Source organism: Antedon mediterranea, chromosome 7, assembly GCF_964355755.1.
Source record: "Antedon mediterranea chromosome 7, ecAntMedi1.1, whole genome shotgun sequence".
Classification (NCBI taxonomy): domain Eukaryota; kingdom Metazoa; phylum Echinodermata; class Crinoidea; order Comatulida; family Antedonidae; genus Antedon; species Antedon mediterranea.
Window position 1 is genome coordinate 28,690,331 of NC_092676.1, and position 27,992 is coordinate 28,718,322.

The 27,992-nt window shown below is 33.8% G+C and overlaps 1 protein-coding gene and 1 pseudogene across 2 annotated transcripts in view; both read left to right on the forward strand.

The window, feature by feature from the left end:
* Positions 1 to 545: 545 nt before the first annotated feature.
* LOC140054863 (very long chain fatty acid elongase 6 pseudogene) lies at positions 546 to 8,079 on the forward strand (annotated as a pseudogene).
* Positions 8,080 to 8,636: 557 nt separating this feature from the next.
* Positions 8,637 to 27,992, forward strand: part of LOC140055202 (myelin regulatory factor-like protein) — a 39,027-nt gene continuing 19,671 nt past the window's right edge. For both annotated transcript variants that reach the window (XM_072100456.1, XM_072100457.1), the window contains exons 1-5: positions 8,637 to 9,002; positions 10,353 to 10,419; positions 13,210 to 13,392; positions 18,296 to 18,595; positions 22,627 to 22,733. In XM_072100456.1, the coding sequence (XP_071956557.1) occupies positions 8,957 to 9,002; positions 10,353 to 10,419; positions 13,210 to 13,392; positions 18,296 to 18,595; positions 22,627 to 22,733 (703 nt within the window). In that variant the 5' untranslated portion in view covers positions 8,637 to 8,956. The remainder of the gene's footprint in view (positions 9,003 to 10,352; positions 10,420 to 13,209; positions 13,393 to 18,295; positions 18,596 to 22,626; positions 22,734 to 27,992) is intronic.

Below are 27,992 nucleotides of genomic sequence, written 5' to 3' on the forward strand. Positions count from 1 at the left end.
GTGACGTGAATTAATAATATGGATGGCATTTTGTAACACAAGCATATTTGTTCTGTTCGTATAACTATTATGTGACATTGAAATGACATATTCAACAAAAACATAAAACAAAATATTTTTTAGGGGGACAATATATCTTTTATTACTAGTATATTAGTGAAAAATATGCGAAACTGATAAAATAAATGCTTATGAATCAGATGGCACACTATCTTGATAAACCAATCAGAATTGCGGAATTCACACTGTGGCTCACTTAACGCTTCATTGAGTAAAATCAGCATGATCGAATCGTCCGATCGCTGAAAACGGCATATTATGGACTACAAATTAAGAATAAATTATGATAAATTACAAATTGAAACTATCTCTGATGATATCATTTGGAATAATAATTAATTGTAATTAATAAGATTCGCTATATTGCCATACATTTAAAAATTATTAATGTTTTATTTCATTTTATGTTAAACAAATTGAAATGTAGATTATTTTTAGCCCCACAAAGACGTACAAATTATTTACGGTTTCGCGACAGTTCATGAGAAAAAAAACAGTAGGTCAATTGCCGGCTAGCTAGAAACTCTCTTGTCTTTATCTGTATAACAAGACAGTAGTATACTCAAAGAAGTAAGTGTTTCATCTTTTTTAAACGTTATCAACAAATAAATAACGAATACACTTATTTAAATGCTGATGTAGTCTGCTGAATGTGTATTATGTGTGTGTGATTGATGGTAGAATGATGGTAGGCCTCCACACAGTAGAGTACCAGTAGTAGTACTAGAATAGAAGTAGCTGAACTGCATCTACTAGCCTGCATGTGCATCATCATTCGTAACCGGGTGACAAAATTGGATAGCATAGGAGGCTCAAGATTATTTTTCTTTGTAAGATAGGCCTACTGCAATAAATATTGTTGTAAAGGAATAAAAATATGTTTCTAAATAATTTGCTTTTACTTTAGGCTTTATGAATATGATGCAGGAATCGGTCATCCATAAAATGAGATTGATTTTTTAATTTCTCCATTTATTTATAAATCTGATTGAATTGAATATCAATAATAAAACGGTGCTGTACACAGATATTATTAATTAATAATAGTATAACATTATTGCATATTTTATGAATTTATGGGGTTCGTAAACAATGCAACTGAACGTATGTTTTATTGATCTATTTATTGATCTATTATTACCGGTATTAATTGTTTGATCTGGTGCACTAAGTATTTTTATAGTACAATATACTGGAAATCGGCAGCCTATAAAACCATTTAGAATAAATTTCACCAATTTTATTTGATGAAGATTTATATATACTGTATATATAAAATGTATAAATAATCATGTTAGAAAAACAGTATCGCTTTTTGATGATGAACAACTCTAAAATGTATATAGGAAATGTTTTTATTTTTTTTAATTTTTTTATTTATTTATTTTTTTTTTTTTGTATCTATTATGTTGTGTTTATTGTTTTATGTTTTTTATGTAAAAGGGTCCTGCGAAAACAGAAGTGTAAACTTCTCTATGCAGGATCCTTGCCATCATTTATGCTATGAAACTGTATTTATAAACGATGAGTAAATAAATGTGAATATTGATACAGTAATATACACAAACACAACAGGCAAAGAACATTAATTCTAAACCCGGCCCGGTGATATACTGAAATTTAATTAATTAATTTGAAACGATAAAGATGAGGAAATCTGTGAGAATGAGAAAAAGTCGTCCCAACCGAGACTCGAACTCGGACCGCCTGCTTGATATGCAGATGTCCTAACCATTAGACCACTGGGGCTTTCATGGTATTGTTCGAACTCGTATAGCCTACATTATTTTACCAGTGTTAATTTTCTCTACCGAACTGAAGGTTTTCTTGTGTCTATGATGAGTATGAATACAATGTATAATGGACTGTAATATAGATAAATAGGTCTTTTAAATAGGTAATAAGTAGAAATGGTCTATTGTGAAATGCTATTAGTAGTACATGGACATATTAACTTGTATTCGCATTTAAACCACATATTCATTCATTCAATCGTTTATTTCGGAATCTCTGGTCCATAGAAAGGAAAATTACATTAATTATTCATCTCAGAATGGCATTCCACCTGGAGAGCATCTTTGTCTTATAGGCCTATAGTACGTTGCCTATAATCGTTGAGACTAAAACATTTTCACTTGAATTGAATCTACATTACAAACATTATGTAATTCTATTGTCTTTCTTTAATCTCTCGGTAATACTAAATGCCTCGTGAAGCCATAGGCTACTGGATAGTTCTTTCTTATGTTATGTTAGTTGATGAGTGAAAGTGATTGAATATGTCTTGCAGTTAGTTAGTACTGTAGTAATACTGTAATATCACTGTTACCAGTACACTGTCAACGATTGTGATCTGTCAACTCGTCCAGGCCATGCCAATGTGTTATCTATTCTTCTTATTAAAAGCACATAATGATATTGTCGTCCTGATAATGTTATCTTTTGTTAAAGGTTACGACAACAATCTGAGTATTATTTGAAACGGTATGCAAACATAAGAGATATGTTATTATAAATTGCATATCGGATATATTAATGATCGGATATTATGAAATCTTTTATGTGCTGGTCACGTATATGTCGATCTCATTGTACTTTCGATTATGTCTATAAGGCCAACACAGACAGCGTCGTACGGTACGACGAGTCCTCTCGTCGTGAGAAATTATACATGTTTAATGTATTGTTCTCCCGACGGCTTAAAAACTACGCCCGAAGCTATCCCGCGACGATTCGTCTCGTCGGGATTCAACTCAGACAGCACCGACGAGTCAAAACTTTTCGTCGGGTATCGTCGTACAATGCTGTCTGAGTTGGACTTTACGTGCTGCGTGTCGAATTGGTTGTTACAAATCATATGATATGATACCCTATCCCGAATTACTTTTCCAAAGCCTTAAGTTGTTTTAAATCAGGTTTACCGGAAAAGTACTTTATTCAATAATACAATACCGGTACAACAGTCCTTGAATTAAAACTCATACGTAAGCCGAATTCAGTGAGGGGCACATGCGAACAATAGACTAGGTACAATTAAAGGGTCTTTCACACCTGTTCCGGCACGGTTCCGGTCCGGCGAATCAAACATTAATGTTTCGTTTTCACGCGGCTATGCGCCAATCGATATGCGCGTAGCCGCGTAAAAACGAAACATTGACGTTCGATTGGATTTTCCGGCGCCGGATTGGAACCGTGCCGGAACAGGTGTGAAAGACCCTTAGGCTTAAGTGTACTATCGCTGAGCATGCAATTCAAGATTTGATAAATCCATGCCCTGAGATTGCATGATGACCCCATTAATGACCCCATTGTCAATTTAAGGAATCGAGGAAGCTTTCTTTTGAATGTTTTGTCTTGTGCACATGCAAGCATTGTCAAAATACATGCGAATGTCTCTAGTGCACATGCAACGCATTGTCAAAATACATGCGAACTAGATTCGGTTGATTTTCTATAGTCAAACTCGAAAGAGACACACGCAAGTAATTTGACCAATCACAAGCAATGATTATCTGAACTGTCTGCTTGTGATTAATCGACTCGCTTGTGATTGATCGACTCGCTTGCGTTGCTCTTACGTCATTGCGTTGCGCTTACGTCAATTGCGTTGCGCTTACGTCATTGCGTTGCGTCCTAGTGGGAACCATGCTCAAGAATGCCATTTTAATATCATGATATTTAAAATTCATTTGTTGTCTTTACTTTCTTTAGAAATGGTGAATGTATCTCAGGACAGGATGCATTTGTACGAGTTCGAACGGACGTTTGATCTGCCGTATTACGTCAACTTTTTCGGGACATACTGGCCGTTTGGAATACTGATCAGTATCATATATTTAATAACAATATTCTCTATTCAGAAGTGGATGAAAGATAGACCAGCGTTTAGTCTCCGTCCACCGCTCTTCGCCTGGAACGTAATGCTGGCTCTTTTCAGTATAGGTGGCGCACTAAGATGTTCGCCATTTCTTCTGTATGCCGTCTGGTACGACAGTTTCCATGACAGCGCGTGCAATTCAGAGTACTACGCCAACAATGGGTTTTGGGGAGCCGCTTTTGCCTTTTCGAAAGTAGTAGAACTCGGCGATACATTGTTCGTCGTTCTTCGTAAACAAAAACTTATATTCTTGCATTGGTATCATCATATTTCTGTGATGATATGCACCTTTATCGTTTTCGGGAACCAGAGCTCGGTTGGGTTTTGGTTCTGTGGTATGAATTACGCAGTTCATGCTATTATGTACCCGTACTACGCGTTACGCGCAGCTGGTGTACGCACTCCAAGAATTGTACCAATGTGCATCACTACTATACAACTGGTACAGATGTTTCTAGGAATGTTCGTCGTAGGCTATGTGATTGTTATGCGAATGACCGGACAGAAATGCGACACGACGGATGGCCGACTTATATACTCGTCTCTAATGTACCTTAGCTACACAGTTCTCTTCGCACAGTTCTTCTACAACGCATACGTAAAACGAAAGGATGGCAAGGCTAAGAAGGTCGATGGTCCTCATGAAAAGACACACGTCATATCTAACGGAGTAAACGGCACCCATACAAACGGACTTAAACGCCGTCCGGTGTCAAACGGAGAGTAGTGTACAACAACCATTGTGGTATTCCCCGTCAAGTGACGTCATCACCACGCTTCATTATGCGCGCTTTTTTCCCGTCTTAGTAGACGTCATCATTACGTGCAAGTTGCCGTTAGTTAATGTCATTACGCTTCTTACATACGCGAGTTTCCGTCAGTTGACGTCATCACCACGTGCAAGTTCCCGATAGTTGACGTCATTACGCTTACATACGCGAGTTTCAGTCAGTTAACGTCATCGCCACGCCCGCATTATACACGCGCGTTTAAACCTGTAGACCTCTACTCTAGTAGTTACATTTGTATTCAGTTGCAAGATAAGAAAGATTAGAATGTTTTACTCCATAAAAATGCTGAAAAACTCCGCTTTTCGCTTCATCAATTTGTTAATATTATGTCATTATACAATATACTTCATGTGCAAACGTCTATATAAGGTGGTGAGGAAGAAATATAGAGAGAATGCATGTGGAGTGGATACCCTGCTGTTATACACAGAAGGAGCGACTTTAGTTTATTTGTGACATGGTGCTATATGTTGCACAAACAGTAAAATATCAGATGCGTGTCCTAAATGTTTAATTTACTGATATATTATATTGAGTGTATTAATATGACTCGTATGTTATAACATGTACTGATATGTAAAGGTAGTAGGCCCCCTATATTGTAAGTACTGTATTTCCATCATAATACAACTTGCATTGCAATGGTAAACTATATTACCATGCATAGTCCTCTTTTTTCGAATAAAACAAATCTTAAAACTCACTCTGACAGTTCTTCACCTAAAGGCCAGTTTACACAGACGAGCGGTAACGGTAAGTCGTAAACAAAAATATAATTATGACCATTTACACAAAACTTGATAGGACGGGTGGTTGAGGATAGGACACATTCTACGTGGGAAAGCTACGCGCTAAAGCGTGGTTCCCACTAGCGACGCAACGCAAGGACGCAACGCAAGTGAATTGACCAATCACAAGCGATGGCTTATTCGCTTGTGATTGCTATCTGTCTATAAATTCGCTTGTCATTGGTTAAAACGCTTGCGTTGCGTTTACGTCCTTGCGTTACGTTCTAGTGGGAACCAAGCTTTACCGTTAACGCTAGATCGTGTAAATTGGCTTTTACTTTGTAGTATATTAGTGAGATGTCCCCTGCTTTTCTCTAAGCTTGGTTCCCACGAAACGTAGGGACGTAACGCAACATAAATGATTTGACCAATCAAAAGAAATGGATTATTCGAACAGTCGCTTGTCATTGGTCAACTCGCTTAAGCTTGGTTCTCACTAGCGACGCAACGTAACGCAATCTACGCAACGTAAGAAAATGCCCTTCCAATCATTGTATTTGTCCTCGCCTGCGTGAAACCAAACCTGCGATTTTTGCAGCACTGTTGCGTCGTCGGTTCCCACTTGTGATTAAAGCGTGGTTCCCACTAGCGACGCAACACAAGGACGTAACGCAACGCAAGTGAATTGACCAATCACAAGCGATGGCTTATTCGCTTGTTATTGCTGTCTCTAACTTCGCTTGTCATTGGTTAAAACGCTTGCGTTGCGTTTACGTCCTTGCGTTACGTTCTAGTGGGAACCACGCTTACGCAATACAGCACTTTGCGTCAATACGTCGTTGCGTTACGTTGCTAGTGGGAACCACGCTTTGTGTTACTTCTACGTCCTTGCGTTGCGTCTTTAGTGGGAACCAAGCTTTACCACTGCCTAGTTGGATGTATTACCGCCGATATTACTTCAAGAAATGATCAGTCCGTACTTAGATTTGGAAAGATTTACAAATTTGTTAACTGTTATATAATATTATTATAAAGTGGTATCAGATACTAATTATATAATGAATTGATGTTGAGTAGTGTTTACTGTTAGTTGTTTAGTATGCTCCTATGCGGCAAATAATCCTGAAAATATTACGGCTGAAAAATGTGGAAATACGTACCGACGCTTTTATGATATCCACTCTCCTTTGTCGTCCCTGGAATAGTCCGTGTTGTTACCAATTTTCTTATATATTTCAAACAATGCAATTGAATTTAGCCTAATAATGCAGTTTAAATGTAATGAACAATATGTGTTAAACGTAACGCACAATTGATATGTTTTGTTTACATTTTTTGAAAATATATATCTGAAGTGTTGTGAATGGTGTACAAGAGTTAAGTTTACTTTTTTAACTGGAATGGCAAAAAGTCAAATCTCATTATTTATAGGTGGTTCTTGGTACTGTATCTGTAACTTGTCTAGTACTGTATAAGACAAATTATCTAATACATATGTTACGTATTGTAGGCCGTACCATAATACAGGCGCCACAGGTGACACTGTATTACGGAATTTGCCATAATACTACAGATAATATTCCATATTTTGAGATACAGTACAAAGAATCTGGTCTTATTTAGGGGTTTTTAGGTAACTGTAGATTTTTAGCACATTTTAAATTTTACTACGTTTTATTTTACTTTATATTGTATATTGTTAAAACAAGTCATCTTATGTCATGACGACATTAATCACTATGAACAATAGCGTCATCGTTTTCGTCATCATCAAATCATATTGTCACACACTATCATAAATTATCATTATCGTATCAACAAATTATATTATAATAATAATTAACGTTAATTAGTTAGAATTATTATTTTCAGTTTATCATTAACCCAGTATTAATAGTATAATTATTATTTCTGAATATTTCTAAAGCTCTGTCTACTCTATCAAACTAGTTTGACAAAAAAGTGTGATGCCCAAATATGGTAGACCTAGTGATGCTCAAATATGGTAGTGATATGACATCATCATGTCCATATATGGGCACATCAGTCTTTGTCGCATAAAGTTTGATAGTGTAGACAGAGCTTTAAAAGAACAAATTGTATTATAACATGATATATATTCTTCGTCGCACCTGAAACTTTAAACCATGTTTGCCGAGTCTATAGAGTAGGTAATTATAAGTTATCTTGTGGTGTTTCTGTTCACAAATATATTGTGGAAATAAATGTTTAATACGTTTCTACTTTATTATTTATTATCAAGGGATGTGAAAATATGATATACATATACAACCCCCTCCCCCCCCCCCCCTCCCCCACATATCAAGGTCCTGCAATAATTATTCATTGTGTTATCCCCTCCCACAAAATTTAAAAAGAGGGCGCTAAGAGGTCATAATATACACAGCTGACACACAGCAGCTCAGACCGCAGCCCTATAAACTTCGTTGAGTCCCGAGGGTGTCCATACCCCTTCTATCTCAGAAGAGTCTTCATCGATATTTTGAATTCATGTTGACAACATTATTATACTGTCATCATAATAGAATGGATCACCTGAATTATATTTGAATTATAATTATGTTTTATATACATTTTATTTGAAGTAGAATTGAAATATAGATATTGAAAAATAAAACAAACGAAACTCCAAATATAAAGAAAACATCTTTTAATGTCTCTTTATTTTGAAGTTATCCTTGTTATCTTTATCGGAAATTATTCAGTGGATTGTTGTAGTGAATAGTTGTACTGTAGTTTAAAATTGTATTTTATTATTCCTTCACAAAACATCAGTGTATTGTCTGTCAACTTATTTAAATAGCAGGACGCCCCCACGTTTATCTCGTTTCACTGTTAATTCACAGTTCACTGAGCACATACTTAAATGACGTTGTCTCTTAGTTTTCTCATCAATAAGCGTAGTCATTTCTCAATTTTAATCTTAAAGGGAAATGAAAATATGCACAAAGCAAAAAAAAAGACTTTCAAGTAGTTTTGATTAATATGTGTTGATAATTTATGTAGATTAAGTTAACTTTCTGTGGATGTTTTATAGAAACGACGTTTGGCCAAAGGTCATACGAACCACTTCGCGATGTCACTGTTTACGTCACTTTTCTCTGTGTGAAAAAGAAGACACTTTATATAAGTTATTTCTTTCTGTTTTGTAAACATAATTTTCATGCAAAAGTTCTCCCCGAATGAAACGAATACTCCAAAATAATATTTAACAACCGTAATAACTTAGTGATATGATTTGGTCATAATTTTAAAACCTGTTGCTGTAGCAAAATGTACGTCAATATTTGATCACGTGACCACTGACTCATTTATCAGTCATGTATCGGCAATAAATACTGATTCCGCCTATCTAACATGGCCACCATTTGTTTTGACGTAAAGTTTGGCGTACTAAAGTGATAATAATTGCAATAAATTTGACAATGTTAGCAACGAATTATCAATGATCAAAATTTCATATGTTCCACGGATAATTAATGATGGAAGTTGTTGGAGAAACGGAAGCTTTGCAGCAGTTTTTTGGTGAGTTTCAAACCACATAAATACTTGAAGTAAAATAAAGTACACTGTGCTAACCACAGCGTGCCGTTACGTCATAAGGGCCATCTTCCCCTCTACTGGTTATCTCGCCTGGCTCCTTGAATTTAGCAATGCGAGTATCAGGCCTAGCCATTCATTATTATAATATTTAACATGTACATGATCTAAAATAAATACAAAAATTGGATTAGCATTGTAATTGTTGATTCTACGCAAAGATATATTTTAGAAAGTTAGGAACTAAAGTTAGAAAGTAAAAGTTTGTTTAAGTACATGCTTATGGAAGTTCATTGGCTGAGAGTACAAATAGAGAGAGTAGTAGTAAATCCACTCTCACTGAGCATTTTCAATCCGACTAAAGTTATCATTTTGGTATATTTCAAGTTTAAGCTTAAAATGATAAGATAAACATTCATCACCACTGACGCCATAATCAACATTAAAGTTTTTAGTTTTTAACCAATTTCATGTTTAAACAAGTTAATATAAATTTTGCACTATTTGTAAATTTTTCAAATGAATATTTATATTTAATCAGTTTTGTTTTGCTCAAGGGTTTAGGCAATGCTTAGTAAATTTACTGTATAAAACTATAGGTAGAAAATTTTAAAGTACTGTATAATGATTTTACACAATGTTATTTTATTCAGATTAAAAATACATTAAAATAAATTTTACCAGTTTAATATTTTTTCCCAGATGAATAAAAAAAATTTTACTCCATTTTTTTTATTTGCCCTTAAGTGAATTGTTAATAAAAATTAAACTCATATTACAGTATTCTCATTTTACCTTGAGGCAAGTGTAAAACATTCCAAAAATCTGCTGATGGCTTTGTGGTTTTTCTAAGGATTATACAAAATTTGTTACTCATTTCTATGTTAGAATAGTTTTGTTACGCTATATTATGTTATAATAATAATGATAATACCGGTATGTTATATAGTGCAGGTTGATATTTATTTAATTTAATTTTAAGAACGACAAAATTAAGTAAATTAAAATGTGATTATAGAAAAAACTACTTTGTCATCTATTGTACCATTAAAATTTGTTTGACTTTCTCATAATTAAAAATGTATTGAATAATGTAATGTAAACAAAGCTGAAGGAATTGAGAACAAAAAATAGAGCAGTAGGAAAATTAGGAGCAAAGTTCATAGAAGGCATCATAAACATAGGATTCCTCCCTTTATTGTATATCTTCTTGTAACCTTTCCAACCAAATAATACTGTACACCGCCCTACTGTACCTACAGTATTCTTTAATTATTAATTAATTTCATTTTATCTTATTTTTACCAATTTAATAATATATAAACTGTTTTACAGGTGGTGAATTTGATGATTTAAACTTCCAACTTTTAGAAGAATTAATTAGTACAGATGAACCTGAAATGTAAGTATCTTTTCACAAACCATTTTATTAAGTTCACCATCGTCTTGGTTCAAGCTTACTATATAGAGTAGTTTGCAGTGGCTTAACTGCTATGAGCGCTCACTGGCTAAGCCCAGGGGCCTCAGAGCTTAAGGAGCCCCAGAGCATGAGAAATCCAATGAAACTATCTTCTAAATTGTTCTCTAATAATAGTTTTGAAAATAGCTAAAATGTTATATGAAATTCTACGTCCCCCCACCTCCTAAAAAAACATGGTCTTTTAAGCCCATGGTTCTCATCTCTGTTTTTTGTTGTTGAAATTTTCATTTTTTTTTTTTGAGGTTTTAACGATGTTTCCATTTGTGATATTTCCAATCCTTGGTAAAAAGAATCAATATGATTAAAACCTTACTTTCACCTACTGTACATTGTTCAGTACTTTTACTACAGTAAGAGCTAAGACAATTAACTTATTTTACATGAAATGTGGGTTTGGTTATCTTGTTCTATAAAAATCAGTGCAAATATAACATTGTAATCTTATCAGCAATACAGTAGATGCTGCTTAAAGGGGGGTTCCGGGTTTAAAATGAATAGTAAAAAATGTAAAATATATTTGTTTGTCTCTTGAACGGTGAAAGTTTCAATTTATATAAGCGCCCAGTGAAGCAGAACGAAGGCTGTGAAATCAGGCCAGATTACAAGTGCAGCTACGGCAAAATCACTGTGGTTACAAAATAGGAAATTCGTGAAATGGTCCATTTTCCGACGACTCGATTACTTTTGTAAAATTATACTTATCTGATGTAATTTTAGTCGTTCTTCCCATTTATAAAGTCAATTTTTTATGAAAATTCATCAAAACAGTGAAAAATTAGATATGTTTGCACTTTACGTTTGCCGATTTTCGCACCGACTTAGGGAAAAATTAAAATCAATGAAGCGTAACGTATACTGTACATTCCTGCTGAGGATCGAGCGAGACGAAAATACACGTGCTCTCTCTGCTGCCCATGCCTGGCATCGTCACGTGATAAGCAGATACAACAATACCAAACTGGTCGGGTCGAGTATACTCCGTCTATAATCACAACATGAACGATGTACAGTATTTGATTGAAGGTCGACTTGACCTACCGGAATGGTATAGATAATATAGCTCGAATGAGAGAGTTGGAATATTTGTGTAGTGCAGCCTATATAGTAAAAGGCCTGGTAGTATCAATTCGCATAGGGTCTACTACACTAGCTAGCTCAATTTTTAACTGGGCCTGATCGGCTAGGTCTCCTTCCTACTACCTGGTCTACTTGCTTGATGCATGAGTATCCGCTTTTTTGGAGAGTAAACTAAGCCTATTTTATTTTAGGCCTACTTAGACGATCGGGACACCATACGTGTGGACGGCGATCGGACCTTGTTTTGCTTCAATATTTACAGCCGATTTTGTAGAACGTTTTAGGTTTAGATTGTTTAGGAGTTTGGTTGATAGGATGGGTTTTGTTATTTATGGGCCAATCGTCTAGTAGTAGGCTAGCTAGGCCCATGGGCCCCATTGTTTTAACGTAGCCATCGTGGCATGAAATCCCTAGTCAGAATGGCTCGAGTCGCCCATATTATTATTAGGCTAGGCCTAGAGTAGTATTGTACGTGAAGCCGATAATACGATCTGTACTATAGAGGTATAAAATAGTATAATTTATGACTCCGTATCTGTACTAAATTTTGTATTTCATTAAATGTCAAATAAATATATGCTACTACTGTTATTATTACACTTTAGGCCTAGCTTAGAAAATCTACAAAAAATGTACTGTATTTCACAATGATCGGGTAGTCGTCGTTTGACAGGGGAGAGAGATGTAAATTAGTTGACAAACACAACGTACATGACGTCGCGAGTTTGGAATCCACTGGTGACGTGATTTGTGAATATCTCATGAATATTAATGAGCTTCCCTAAGCTGCTGAAAAACTGACTTTCCATGAATTTACCCTAAATGTATATGAAATTTAATTTTTTTAATTTCTCGTTATTACTTCTTCATTCTGACATGTCTATATTGTTATAATATTTTTTATTTAATAAATAAACGATATTTAAAACCAATTTTAAACCCAGAATCCCCCTTTAAGTGAATAACTTTGAACATTGCACAGTCGAAATAACCTGGTTGTTATCTTCCAATGACCTTCATATGTTATATGACCTGTGAGATAACAATGCATAAGGAACCACAAACAAATATACTGTGAGATGCAAATATTGTAATTTTAATATTAGCATATTGAATGCGTTTCGTTCACTGTTTACGTTTAAATACATAACAATATGGCTCTGTTTGTTTGTTTTTGTTTCTCTGTACACGCATAACATTTACAATGAAAAAACAAAATTACACTTAATAGTATAAAAAAAAGTGTGCAGAAGGAGGTCAAAACTACTTCAAACCATTGATTACTGACACTGTTTATAAAGGCAGCTTATAATTGGACTTTATTTGAATGCTCTGGCATAAACCCAGTCCTAGAATTTAGGCATTAGATCATGTTACTGTACAGTATAATAATAAGCATACAACAATACCTGTAAAAGTATATAAACATTTGGTGTCTCTCTGGAAATACCATCGCCATTTGGGTCCTTTTTGTTGTTTTCTGTTGCATGTTTTTATTAGCAGAATACCTTATTTGTTGAAATTTGGTTTGTATCAATTGCACACTTAAAAGCCGTATATTTTAATTGGCATATTAACAATTTAATCATGTTTTCTTTAATTAATCTAAAAGTTTCAAAATATTTATTCTTTCAGAGTTCTTCCAGACATTAGCCAACAGGCGGTAGCATATTCCCAAAATGGACATAATCCAGTAAATAGTTTAACACAACAACAAACTCCGCAGCAGCTACAGACGACGGTGACGGCAGCGACCGGGAGACCAACGTACGAGTACACTAATGGCGGTTTCCATCAAGATTTTTCTGTACCATTAAGGTAAGCAATGTTAATTTCTATTACAGGTGAGATGAATGATACCAAATGGTATGCAAAACAGTAGAGCTACAAAATTGGTGTTGTGATAGATTCAGCAACTACACCAATTTTACTGCATTTGACGTCATAGCTTTCACAGTTTACGCAATTTGGTTGTGGCACAATGGTGTGTGTTGGGTTTGTTGTGAAGGATTTTGGTGTCAAATCAATAGTAGCTTGATTGACCTACTACATACATACATACTGTAATCTATCAACTATCATCACAGTATCAAACATATTTGTGAAGTTGATAACATCGTCAATGTGTGCATGACTATGGTATCTGATACATGTATGTATACATTTACAAAGTTATCTTCAATTGAAAATGAAATAAATGAAACAAATTTATGTCGTCGTACTTAAAATGCCCTGTGTGGAAGTCTAATTATATTTGTCCAAGTCAAATTAAGCCACCGACGACGAGGCCAAACTTCACTTTGTTATCTGCAAAGTAAATAGTAAGGTGGCTATTGCTGGGCAATTTAGGCACTTTACCAAGTTTTTGTCTACCAACACACTCATCATATAAGATTAAGTTAAAGTGCTTTGTCATTAGTGTGAAGTAAGGGTTTTTATGTTTTGAACGCCGGAGAACGATTTGTTGGGGGTTTGTTGTCGAGAATGAAGAATGGAGTAAAAAGGAAAGAAAATGTATGTAATAATTTTTTTTATCACAAGTACAGTAATTGTGTAATATTTATTACAGTGACTGTAAATCTGTATATATAGTATTTGAACTGGTAGTTAGTGTGTTCTAAATCACTTGAGATGGTAAAAGGCCATAAACCACTTTACAGTACTGTATTTGAAGGGTGGTAAATTTCATCCATTTGTACAGGTTATTCTTATATTTTGTAAAAAAGAAGAAACATATTCAAAAAAACTGTAGTTCATCAGGCCTTGTCTTTTGAAAATCTTAGGTGTGCTACAAATTGCACTCCTCAATATATTCAGGGGTGCTGTAGGTGTGCTGTTTGTATTTTCGGTGTAGAAGTTTACCAAATTAAGGCGTGTTGTAAATCGCACTCCTCAAGGGCACTTTAGGAGGGTGTTAAGTGAGTGATCGCACTCACTCGCCTTAAAAGGCAAGGCCTGGTTCATACAAAAAAATATTATATTATTACTGTATAAATGAGAAATCATGTACAGTATCACATACTTACTTTTTAACTATACCCATGTACTTTACCGCAGAAATCGTTAGCCAGCCCCCAGACATTTTTTTTGTACAGAATTAGTAGACCAAACCTTTAGAAAGCCTTATTTGGAGTGTATAGCACTGTCATGCTGTTTGTAGGCCTATATGCTATGTAAAGCTCTGTCTACACTATCAAACTTTATATGACAAAAAAAATGTGATGTGCCCATATAGAGTATGGACATGATGATGTTATATCAGCTGAGTACCATATTGGGCAAATCACTACTACATTTTGGTACATCACACTTTTTTTGTCAAACTAGTTTGATACTGTAGACAGAGTTTTAGCTTATACTATTATAGAGAAATGATGATGAATTCAATTATTAAGTTTCTTCATCATGTCCAGAAATCTATACTTAGCCTGAACTTCTTTTCTACTGACTTCCAGGAAATAGGACTTTCTGGGTAGTCGATTTTTACAACCGTTGACTATTACTTTGGTAGGCCTGGCAGTAAAAATGCTATTCTGTACAGCTCCAGACTCCTCTTATTGTTTGGGACATAGCCAAGGTATTGGTGACTCACCTTACTAAATGAAAAGGAAGCCAATCTCTGTTTTCAACCTAATTATCCTACTATACTAGATTCAATGTACTACTCAATTGTGTGTATTTTACCACATAATTCTTTGTACTTCGACGAATCAGTCATTGTGTTATAAAAAAAAAAGTTAAAGATCATACATGCTTCTAATGTCAAGACGATTGTAACTTTTTTTTCAGCAGGTTTTCTTGCCGTCTAGGGTACAAGTTGTGAGTAACTCACTGTATGGGGTTGTTTAATGTTATGTCCTGTCTGGCCTGTCCAAAATGAAATGACATCGAACTATTTGCTAATTCTATTATTGTATTGAAATATCACTTTGTTCTTATAGTATACTGTATAATGCATTAGTACTACTCATTGTCCAGTTATGAGGAATTATTTCTATTTTGAAATAGGGAATATTTGTTTAATTTATTATACTGTAATATTATTAAAAAATTATTAGCTTTTTCGTTATTACAATAAAAATCAAAGGTCTGCTAAAAATGAAATATGGTGAATTTAATTATACAGAAACAATTTCTCATTTTTATTACCTGAACTTTAATGAATAATTAATACAGTACTGTACTACTCAAAAGCTTTCAATGGCACTATTATAGTTTTGAAGTTAAACCTTATAATACTGTATATCTAGATTTATTTTCTAATATCTTATAGCATAGGTTCAGTTATTGTTAGATTGCTCTGGGTACAGGCAGTACATTTATGACCTAGTGAGATATGAACAAAAAAATCTTGAAATCATTTTCCCAGATGGCAACCTTGGTTGAAAAGGAAATCACAGATAAACTACCAATTCCATAGCTTTTTTTTGTTGTTTTTTTTACGGAGCAGGATGTTAAAAAGAGTTGGTTCTATGTTGCAAGACCTGTACCCCTTGACAAGGTGGTACAAGATGTTGAATAGGTGCAAGACGGAGTTAGGAAGTTGTTTGGGAAGGAAGTACTGTATCTGGCTCTTCCCAACAGGAATGTATCGAAAAATAGGAAACATGGAAGTTGTTGGATGGTTTTAATTACACCATCTTGTTCTAAATTTAATCTAAGATTTTGATTATGACGTGTTCATAGACGTCATACAGTCTTGGAGGACTTTATATTAACAACTTAATCTAAATTTATGTCGGATTTTGATCGGCAAATCCTTTTTAGTGGTTATTTTTAGGATTGTTTTCTACCAGATTATCTGTATTGTCCATCCGAATGGATGTTTTGATAAATATTATTTTTGTTTGAGACAACAATGGTACTAATTACAAAAGGTCCCAAACGGAACAAAATGATGCTACCCTTGGCATGAAATGCCGGTTGTGACTCGTGGATGAACGTCAGCAACTAACATAAGCAGGAATTGCGATAAAATCAAGAGATTCTGCTAGAACACTACTGTAGCAGATGATTTAAATGTTAAATATAAAGTACATAAATTTAATGTTGAATTCGAAACTGTAACAATGTTTCAATGATTTTGTACAGATAAAATTATAATATATTTTATAAATTAACTCATACTCAACATATTTTTTCACATCTTTTTTTAAAGACTTTTAAGGATAATGTTTAAAGGTTGAGTTCGATCACTTAGCTAAACTTTTCTGCTATGATAATCATTGTTTTTTTAAAATTTAATTCAAACAAATTAAAATTATTAAAAGTTTATAATTTCATAGTCTCTCCTAAAATGCTGCGAATTATTTTTAGCATGTAATATCAAACAAGTTCAATTGAACTTGTTAAAAAATAAAGGAGAATAAAAATGATTTAAAAAGATTTAAAAAAAAAACATCCCTGGATTTTGTGGTTTCAAAGTGTTTCCTTGATGTCACAAAATTTGATCAACGATCAATCAATCAATCAATCAATCAATCAATTTGTAGACCACCAATATCCTGTAGATGCACCTTATATACAGTTGTGTAACCCTTGGTGATAAGCAAAATAACTTGTTTGTTACTATGGGAGGCAGTGCTTAAAAACGTACTGGTAAGTTTTTTAGATTTCTTAGCCTGGTAATTCCTACTTTACTCAATGCTGTGTATACCTACAATACAATAGTTGTCTGGTACAAGCCTATAGTTCATACAGGTACTACACACTAATCATAAGGTGATACAGCTTAGTAATCATGAAAAAGAGGAAGGGTACAGTCAGAGAAAAAAGTAAATAAAGTAAAGAAGTTTATAAAAAACAAGTTGACCAGCTGTGGTGCAAGAAGGAGAGAGGGTTTTCAGCATCATATCCTACTGGCCAATACAGGATATTCAAACTTGTTAGGCTACATTCAGTTGTGATAATACCGTAGGCTCAAACATCCTACTACTTTAATGAATGGGCCAGTGGTACTGAGAGAAGAGAATGGTACAACAAGGATGTGAGTGGGTGGGAGGCATTAAAACACATGCTGGCATCCTGCAACCTGAGTTGTCCGTCTTCCTATAGTCAGGACAAGGCCATGGTTGCTTGCCTATAGACAAATTAATGATATTTTAGGAATGGTAATTGGCCTCCCATTCATAAACAAACACTTTGCATAATTTTAGTTTTTAAGGTCATACTACTAGGATTATCATACTGTTACTTATAATACCTCCTGCAGACTGTTTAATGCCTATTGTCTAGTCAATATTATTCCGACGTTCAATATAATATATACTTTGATTTTAAGGGATTAATAACATAATTGTGATGTGTCTGTCATTTGTAATAGAAGTATGTTTTACTAATGATAATAAAGTAAACTTATAAAATATAGAATTGTCTTTATATAGAATGTTAATGTTTGCTTCTTTATTAAAATATCTTCATCCATGTTTGATCTTTGAATTCTAATTTCATTAAATGAAATGGGTAATCAATTATCACTAGTATCAATAATATAAGAATTTCAATTACATAAAGATTTTTTTTACGAATTTCATCGTACTGTATACTACTATACAATATGATATCCTATAAAAAATTATACAATGTACAAATACTTCATTATATTTTTAAAGTAGTTTACAGTATATCAGCTGCTGCTTTTACAGATTTTTTCAAGAGTTTTTCCAACTTGATGATATTTGTTTTCTATTTTTATCTGACATTGAAACATTTTTTTTTACAGTCATATACCAGACTCTCCACCAAACTCCGAACCTTACTCGCCTCCAGAACAGAAGCCGGTCATTCCAGGCCAGTTACAACCAGATGCTGCCAACATGTTCAGACCAGGTGTGGCCAACGGTATTCACGTCCCGGCGGCGATGATAAATGGGCAGGTTCCCGTTGAAACGCCATCATGTAGCTCGGCAGTGGTGTCGCAGCAGTTGGTGAACTTTATTCAGAGCAATCCAAATCCTCCAATTCTTGCGAATATTACGTCAGCAGATAACCAGCAACCTCCACCTCTACCAAGAAAAGATAGGTTTGTTACATTTTACTATTACGCTTTTAAATTTTTTCCTAACTTCTGATAACTTTTCTGAAGTTTTCAATTAGTCTAAACAGGTACAGTATATGTTTTTGCCTAACTTCTCAAAACTAGCTTTCTTTAGTTTTCAACTGATCTAAACTGATAGATGTTTTTGCCTAACTTCTGGAAACTAGTTTTCTTCAGTTTACTAAAGTTTTTCAACTGGTCTACACTAGAAAACCTTTTTCCTAACTTCTTAAAATTTGTGGTTTTCTTTAGTTTTGCCTGACTTCTGAAAAGTAGTTTTCAGAAGTTTTTCAACTAGATTACATTAGCAAACTTTTTGACTTCTGAAAACTATTTTTCTGAAATATTTTAACTGGTCTATGCTGGCAAACCTTTTTCCTAACTTCTGAAAACTATTTTTCGGAAGTGTTTACACTGACAAACTGTTTTTCCATTTCTGAAATCTAGTTTTCTTCAGTGGTCTATACTGGCAAACTTTATTTTCTAACTTCTGAAAATAAACTTTTTTCCTAACTTGAGTTTGCTAAGTTTTCAAACTCAACTTTGCTAAGTGTAGACTAGGTTTTGTGAAACCTCTCCAGGAACACAAACTTGGGTACAAAAATTGATCTACCTACAATTTTCCATGAAAATAAACTTATTAAGATATTTTTCTTCTAATGCACTTTAGGAAATAATTTACTTTTAAATACTTTTTTAAAGTTCACTTACCTTCTTTATAGAAATATCTTTTGTATCATTGTTTGTATTATATCAAAAGAGAAAGTTCTTGAATAGCTGACGTCGATAAGTCCATATTTATGTTGAGTCGAAATAAAAGAATTTACATTATTTGAGAATAGAAAGAAAGAATAGAAGCGCTTTGTGTATTGTCCTGCATTATGTTCCTGTATCATTCTACAGTGTATTTCATATATTAAGGAAGTGTTAATATTTTATATCGTATCGTAAAATAACAATTGCAATTTAGTGTAGTCATTGAGGTATCTGTTGTTCAGGGTCTTTCTGGTAGTATAGAATATTTAGTTTATGAAAGTACAGGTTTTTATTTACACGATTTAAGATAAAGGAGACCTGTGGAAAAATAGGTATAAAAGCACCTTAGCCTACAGTAGACCCAAAAATAGAAACAAAAACAAAAATATCTAAGTAAAAATCTCTCTGCCTTTAAAAAAACCTGGACGTACTTCAACATACAGTATGATATACGATATGTACAACACTTTACTGTCAAATAATAATCATCTGAGATGCATTGCATTGCAAAAAACCAAGTGCATAAATAAATAACAGGAACAAAACATATTACTGAATGAGGGGTAAAATCACATGACAACATCACAGTTAAAAGGAGTCATTTTACCAGGTACCAGTCCAGGGATGACTTTTTACAAAACATTATGTTGAGCTATCACACCAGGAGTCCCAGCAGAAGGTTATGGGTAGCTATATCAGAAGCAGCAATGTAAAAAGCATAAACAGCTGTCATACTACTGGATATATAATTTGCTATCCTTTCCTGGAATACATAACTTCTGAAGTATAGTTTTCAGTGTCCAGTCTGGGGATTATATACTTTGCGGGTGGTCACATTATGGCCAGTGATTCTATGAATAACTTGATTATACTACCACAGAGCGACAAAGAATACATAAGTGTTCATTCTGTGTAATAGTGCACATCACCTTTATTATGTTCTTATCATAATGTGAATACTGCTTTAAGAATGTTCATTTATGTATTTCTGTTTATACTTGGTAGCCTCTTCCATACAAAGATTGTTCTCCCAGAAGATTTGCCATACAGCCATCAAAACATGTAGAAATTAAGCAAAAAATAAAATAATATATAAATATAAAAAAACCTGGTGCCTGCCATCTTCCAAATCCAGCAAACCAGAAAGCTGCTAACTCCAGTCTGTGGACAAACATATTGTATATCTTTATGAATATTAGATACAGTATTGTAGATCTGAAGGATGGGTGACACACTATTTTATAGCTAATTAACACAAAAAATGTTATATAATTAATTTTTTGAATATATAAATTACTTCCAGATAATTAGCAAACTATTATAGAAGGAACATCGCTATTATAAAAATATCTATTTATTTAAAGAAAGCCCACTATATCTGTTTACCAAGTCTAGTACAGTAATCTAAATTCAGGAGAATTCTGCAATAACCAAATATTTAATATTCATAAAACAATCCAGCATAAATCGAAACTGCCCTTATTTCTAGATTTACAGCATTTCCACCAAACTTTTGGCACAGAATACAGAAAAAGAAACCTCGGCCTAAACTCAAATTATGATCAAGGAGATTTTTAATTGATTGTTTCCATACATTTCCATATTTGGAAAATTTATAACAAATATTATCACTGTTATGTAGTGATTGATACATTAATTGTGCACTAATTTATGTTCAGGAGCCATAGACAGGGCCATCTAATTAAACTGTAATTGTCCTAGCATTATTGTTAGGGTAATTTACTCATAGAGATGTTGACATCATCATCATCATTGTCGGCCATTTTCAGTCTATTTTTTTTATGAAAGTTTAGTGTAACTTCCACGTTAGGTCTTGATCTCTAAGGCTCTGTCTACACTATCAAACTTTATGTGAACAAAATTTGATGTGCCCATATATACATAGTATGGACATGATAATGTCATATCACTGCTATATTTGGGCATATCACTACCATATTTGGGCACATCACATTTTTTTTTTGTCAAACTAGTTTGATAGTGTAGACAGAGTCGGTATCTCCATCTGTAGAAGGAGTGATATAGATTTTCAACGACCTGCAATACATATTGTGTCATTGCACATCGTCTGGACCTAGATAGAATTCTAAAAAAAAAATAAATAGGATCAAGTGAGAAAGCACGTCTGAATGTCCACGCAAGCGCACAATGAATATACCAGGTCCTGGATTGTTGTAATTTTAGAACTTCCTAATAACAAAATGTGGTAGTCATTCTTTATTTGTAGCATTAAAGGTTAGAAGACTTCTGTGTAATAAATATAGGTACAATTCTGGCAGTTCACAGATAACATTAGCAACCATGATAAATTACTGTAGATTTCTTTAATTATTTAAGAAAATAAAGCAATTTTATATTTAAATGAAATATCAGTTGTGAAGTGGTTTAGTCTGCAATGTGCACAGTTTGAATTATTATTCTATACTGTATAGAATAATACTATACACTGTAACTGCACTGTATGTAAACTATAACCTTCTTAAGAAAGGTGAAGGAGGTAATAAAAAGAAAAATAATAAAACAGAAAGAACAGTATCATCACATTAACTATTTGTAAAAAAAACTTTTAGTTAAAGGCAATATGCCTAAATGTTAGATCAGTATATACAGTACATTACTAATGGAGGAAGTATAGGCAAACTTGTATCAATTTTTACTAAATGACTCAATTTCAATATCATATGATATGTTGAGTGAGTCACACATTGCAAAAATTGAAGGAGAATAAGACGTTGGTGATTCATTGTGTGGGTTTGAAGATGTTTCAGCTTTGTCCATGTTATTACATTATATCAAATATGTAATATGCCCATATATAGTAATCATATACCTATATATGGTCATGATATAAATCTGTCCTTCCTAAATATAGTAATGCCGTGTGCTTTATTTAGATATGTGTTAATTAAATCATTATCAGACATTGACGTTTTTGATAATGTGTGTGCGACATTCTAGAGTGTTTAACAATTTTAAAACTTAATTCAAATATTTTATTTTAAACAGATTTAGAAAGCGAATAAAATTATTTCCCTTCCATTTTTGCTACAATTCAAAGATATTTTATTTAAACAATTGTTTCTGTTATTGAATGTTATATATATTTTCAATTATTATTTTTACTTTTAAAACCTATAATTAATTACTTCACAAAAGTTATAATCTTTGTCTTTATCAAATTAATAATGAAGTCTTATTGATAATCTTAATCTAAATGAGTCATTTAATTGCCGTTTCAGTATAATTTCTCATCAAGCGAAAAAGAGAAAGCATTCTATAACGCCAGACAACTCGATGAAGAGGAGTATGCTGCCCCCAAGTATGATGCAGATCAAACAAGAACCAGGTAAGTCGATTCCGAACATAAGCAAAAAGCTCAATTACGTCCCAGGCAGGAGAATGTGCCAAAGTTTAAGAGAGCATATTCCTTTTAAAAGCTCATTCAAAACGTCTCTGTCAGGAGAAAGGGCCAAAGTTTAAGAGAGTATATTCCTTTTAAAAGCTCTTTCAAAACGTCTCTGTCAGGAGAAAGGGCCAAAGTTTAAGAGAGTATATTCCTTTTAAAAACTCATTCAAAACGTCTCTGTCAGGAGAAAGGGCCAAAGTTTAAGAGAGTATATTCCTTTTAAAAGCTAAATCATAACGTCCCTGCCAGGAGAAAGTGCCAAAGGTTAAGAGAGCAATATATCTTTTAAAAGCTCAATCACAACGTCCCTGCCAGGAAGTTGGCAAAGTTTCGGAGAGCAATATTCCTTTTTAAATACAAAACACCTATTGTTTGTATAATTAGATTTGTTGAAAGGGGTACCCTATCATATCCTGCAGTATACCCCTAGCTACTGCAGTACTTGACCCCGCTCTTATGACCCACAATACAACCTTTTTTTAATTTCCTATATTCAGGGTCTCTTAGATGTTGTGACTTATTGCATAACGGTTGCCAAGAAGTTTCCTTTTGTAATTGTCAATTAGCGCCCTCGTCTAAAGTGTGATAAATTTGACGTTTGATTGAGAAGATGAGTAGTTGGACTGAATTATCAATTAAGTACAGACTATATAAAGTTAAATTTAGTTGTCAATTAGTAGAAATCTGTTTTCAATTATTTTGTTAATATTTTATCAATATTCTTGTAGAGTATTTTGAGAGAAATTAATACAGTTTTTTATATAAATCCAAAGGCAAATTACTGAAAAAAATGACAATGGAGATACAAAAGGAAAAGCGAAAAGCTAAATCAAAACGATAAAGTAAAAAATTAGCAGAGCTTTCGAGCAACACTAGCCCTTAATAGTTTTTTATATATTAATTTTTTTAATTTTTTTATTTTATTCAGTTGTCAACCAACAGCGATGAAACCGCCAATAACAGGTTGAATCTAAACATAAACTATAATAAGGCCAAATAAAAAAACATACTTGTTAAGCGTCAGCGCCCGCTCCTGATTATCCAGCCGCCTCTCTTTTTATTTTTATTTTTTTTTTACCCATATACAACGGAAAGTTCAGCGGCCTGGCCTAGCTCCAGAGCAGGGCTCAAAATTCACGCTAGCAAACTAGCATTTTGCTAGTAGATTCTTCATAATTGCTAGTTGAAAATTTCAAAACTAGCAAATGTTTGCTAGGCTGGTGTAATTTTTTGAAAAATACGTACTTCTTAGCTTAGTCACGCTAGCTAGCCACCGATCGCTCTAGGCCTATGTCGACAACGGCAATTTGGTGAAAACAATTGTTTCATTATATTTACACGCCGCCGATTTACGTCAAGGAAACGCGAATAGCACCGCGAATCATGTAATGTGGTAAACAGCAAGCTTTTTCCCCAACACATTAAATCATGTGCATTTAGTACGTCGCTGAGGATTACATCATCAGTCACGTGATTACAGAATACACGATTATCAATTTAGGGATTTAACGAAATAAATATTTTGCCTACACCGTGGTCGTCGAAGCGCGTTTTTTATAGGTTCGTAAATAGGAAACACCCCATACATAATGGACTCTACCAATTTTGTTTACGATGTTCTCGCGCTCGAGATCGGCACACCACGAGGTCCTGTTGGGCGATGGGTTTTCTTATGCCTGGTTTACCTGTGGAATAATTACACACACTTTTCGCATTACAACTTTAAATACTGATTTACACAGCAATTGGCAAAGGATTCATCAAAGAAGAATGAATACGTTGAATAAAAATTCACTTAAGAAATGCCGTAAGCTGTTTTCAAAATCAGCCCACTATTTAGTATACTATTATTGAGACCAACATCATGCTTCTCGCGATAGGGAATTTCCTGGATAGATGAGTCGAGCGAGAGACGGCGGACCATGGCCGATGAGTGAGGCGGGGGTGGCAGCTTGGACGGATTAGCCTAGGGCCTACAATTTCGCTCGGTGGCAATTAAATTTAATGTTTTAATTACGTCTGGATATAAACAATACAAAACTCAATTTTCATACATAGTCAATTTTGTTCTGTTTCGCATTTTAAAAGTTTGACGTTTCGTCCTAAAAAAAAGTCGGCCAAAACGTCCATCGCGCAAAAATATTCCTCCATAAAAAGTAAAAAAAAAAAAAAAAAACCGTCCCCCCGCCCCTGAAAATTTATGAGGGTGTGACGCTTAACAAGTATTTTTTTTTATTTGGCCTAATAGTAATATATTCATATTAGCAACAATGATATAAACAAAGATTGGGACATTACAAAGATTTAAAAATTTTACCCTTAAATACATTTAAACTATCATAAAATAAATCAATATCCAAACAAGTAACAAGTAACCTATTAAATGTGTTGGGTAACCGCTGAAAGATACCTCATTTTGTGCATTCAACACGACCACAAGGAACGTGAAGCAAACACTTGCTGCGAGTACAAGTTGGTATATTCAGCTTAAACAAAGCAACAATAGGACAATCATAAACGGAATTGAATGAGTTGTATAAAAAAACCATATCAAAAACAACTCTATGATTTTCAAGAGAAATAAGAGAAACATAATAATTAGGACAAGTGCGAGTAAGGAATCTAATGAATTTGTTCTGAACATTATAAATACGCTGAGATTGAGTACAAGAAATTGAATTAAAAATGACTGAACAGTATTCCATGTGGGGGCGCACGACTGAACGGTACAATGATGTTAATGCTCCACCATTGCCCATGAATCTACAGTTCCTCCATAACAAACCCAGCATTCTATTTGCCTTAGATACAACATAATTAACATGTAAACAAAAGTTTAACTTACTATCAATTAAAACTCCTAAATCCCTTTGAGAATTAACACAATCTAATTCCTGATCATTCAACTTATATTTGGTTATAATAGACTTTGTTTTCAGAGTGATACACAAAGATTTACATTTGCTTATTTTTAAAGAAAGTTTCCATGTCTCAGCCCATCCCACAAGAGAATCCAGATCCTCTTGCAGCAGATGAATTTTTTGTTGTTGTATATTCTGGCTTTTTATGACTACAGTACTGTACTTGGTTTTTCCCCTTTTTCTTTCATGAGATTTATTGCATAAAATGTTGATAGTGAGAATACAAAGTGTTTCTATACAATTCATTTTCAAGGAAGTCCATCAGATATTTTATTTAGCTCTGTCTACACTATCAAACTAGTTTAACAAAAAAAGTAAATTTGATATTTCAGACAGAGCTTTATAGTTTTAAAATGTTTTAAATAAAAGGTACATTCTTAAAAAGTATTTATTTATTCTGTACTTTTTGATAATTACCCAAAATGCAAATTACAACAATCAATACAATGTCAGGTCAAACAATTAGGTCAAACAGGATGAACGACCATTGAATACATTAGAACACCCCACCTTTACAACCCCCTATTTGGGGGACACACTATTAAGAGGACACTTTCTCATGGAATCTAACAAGAGCCAATATATTTAACACTACAGCAAACCCCTATTCAGGGGAAACGGACTTTCGATTTTCAAGAAATTCACTCATGTTATTTAAATGTATCAAATTAACACAAACCCATACAAATAAAAACAAAATGTATAGTATTTAGAGAAAAAACGAAATTTTAAGATACCTTGGTAAAATTACTCACGCCATTGCAATATTCTATTTCAACGGCCGTCGGAAGCCTCTATATCCACGACGTCACATACACACGACAATATCAAGAGCGTGTATGCCGCCCGATAGTCAGTGAATGATCGACGGCCTAAAAAGATACGCGAAGCGTTGACACTAATACTAATTTATTCAATATCTAATGTTGTTGAAATATAGGTCCCTAAAATGTACTTTGTTTGTTCTAAAACCCGAATTTAGAAGGTCTACCTCCCAAACCTTTACTAGGCCTAGGCCCCCAATCCAGCGCGCGAAGTCGAAAAAAACCGTTGATTTGAAAATTTTAAATCGTCATTTACTTGATGAATAACCGTTTTTACGGTAATAACTTTATCTAAAAATATTCTAAATTCGTTTCTGCAAATGCACAAGCATTTTTAAAAAAATACTCCATAGATTTCAAGAGTTATAGCCAAAAAACTGCAAATTGTCCATTGGAGGGATAGGAATATATTCGCAAAGTGATGTCACCCGCGAATATTTTTGATTTTCAAATGGGGCTTTCCCCAAAAGGGCCAATTTATATTTTGTAACAATATACATTCTAGCAACACCTACAGTAATAACCCCTAAAACATCATTCTAAAATTTAAAAAATCGAAAATCCATTTCAGGTCCATTTTAAGGGACAGTTTGTTTGGTCCAGAATGTGTCCCCTTAATTGGGATTCTACTGTACATAATAAAAAAAAACCTTGTAACATTGTAACAGTAAATATTTTAGTTATTACAAACATTTTAAAAAGTATATAAAACAAATATCAGCTTTGACTATATAGTATGTGAGACTGCTTGCTACTGTGATATAATAAAGGCATGATTCATAATAGTTGCTGCATTGCTTGTTAACAGCAGATTTGCCCTTCAGAGACGTCGGCTTTAAAATCATAATAGAAGAATCAAATCCCTGACATTTTTTTTTAGGCTGGATTGCCTTCAAGGTTTTTGATTTTGACAAAACATGTCAAGATTTTATTTTCTCACAATCATGGGCTACCTATGATTATTTAATATTTTAGTTTTTACAGTAACTTTTTATTTGTAAATGAATCTTGAATAAATAGCCAATATTGGTTTATCGAGGTAAGTTGCACTTGCACTTACTGAATACACTACCAACATAACAGTGATATAGCCACAAGAAATAAAGTGGTCCGGTTTTTGCAAAAAAAGGGAAGAATCTCTGTTCAAGCCACTGGGTTATCAAAAGTGGTCAGGTCGTAACCTTACAGGCCCAGTAATGGTTGGTTTGTGTGTATTGTACTTAACTTACACCACAAACCATCTCTTTTCCCATCATCCACAACCCCTCCCAAATACCAAACTCTAGAATCATTTGGTTTAAAATTAAAATTTTTAAACAGTGACACATTAGGGGGTTAAGTACTGCTGGTGATAGGTACTAAATCGTGTTTATAACCTAGAAATAGAATAAAAGGCTCTGTGTAGTGACTGTGAAATTTGATTCTAAACTTATTTACAAAAGATTCAATTGTAA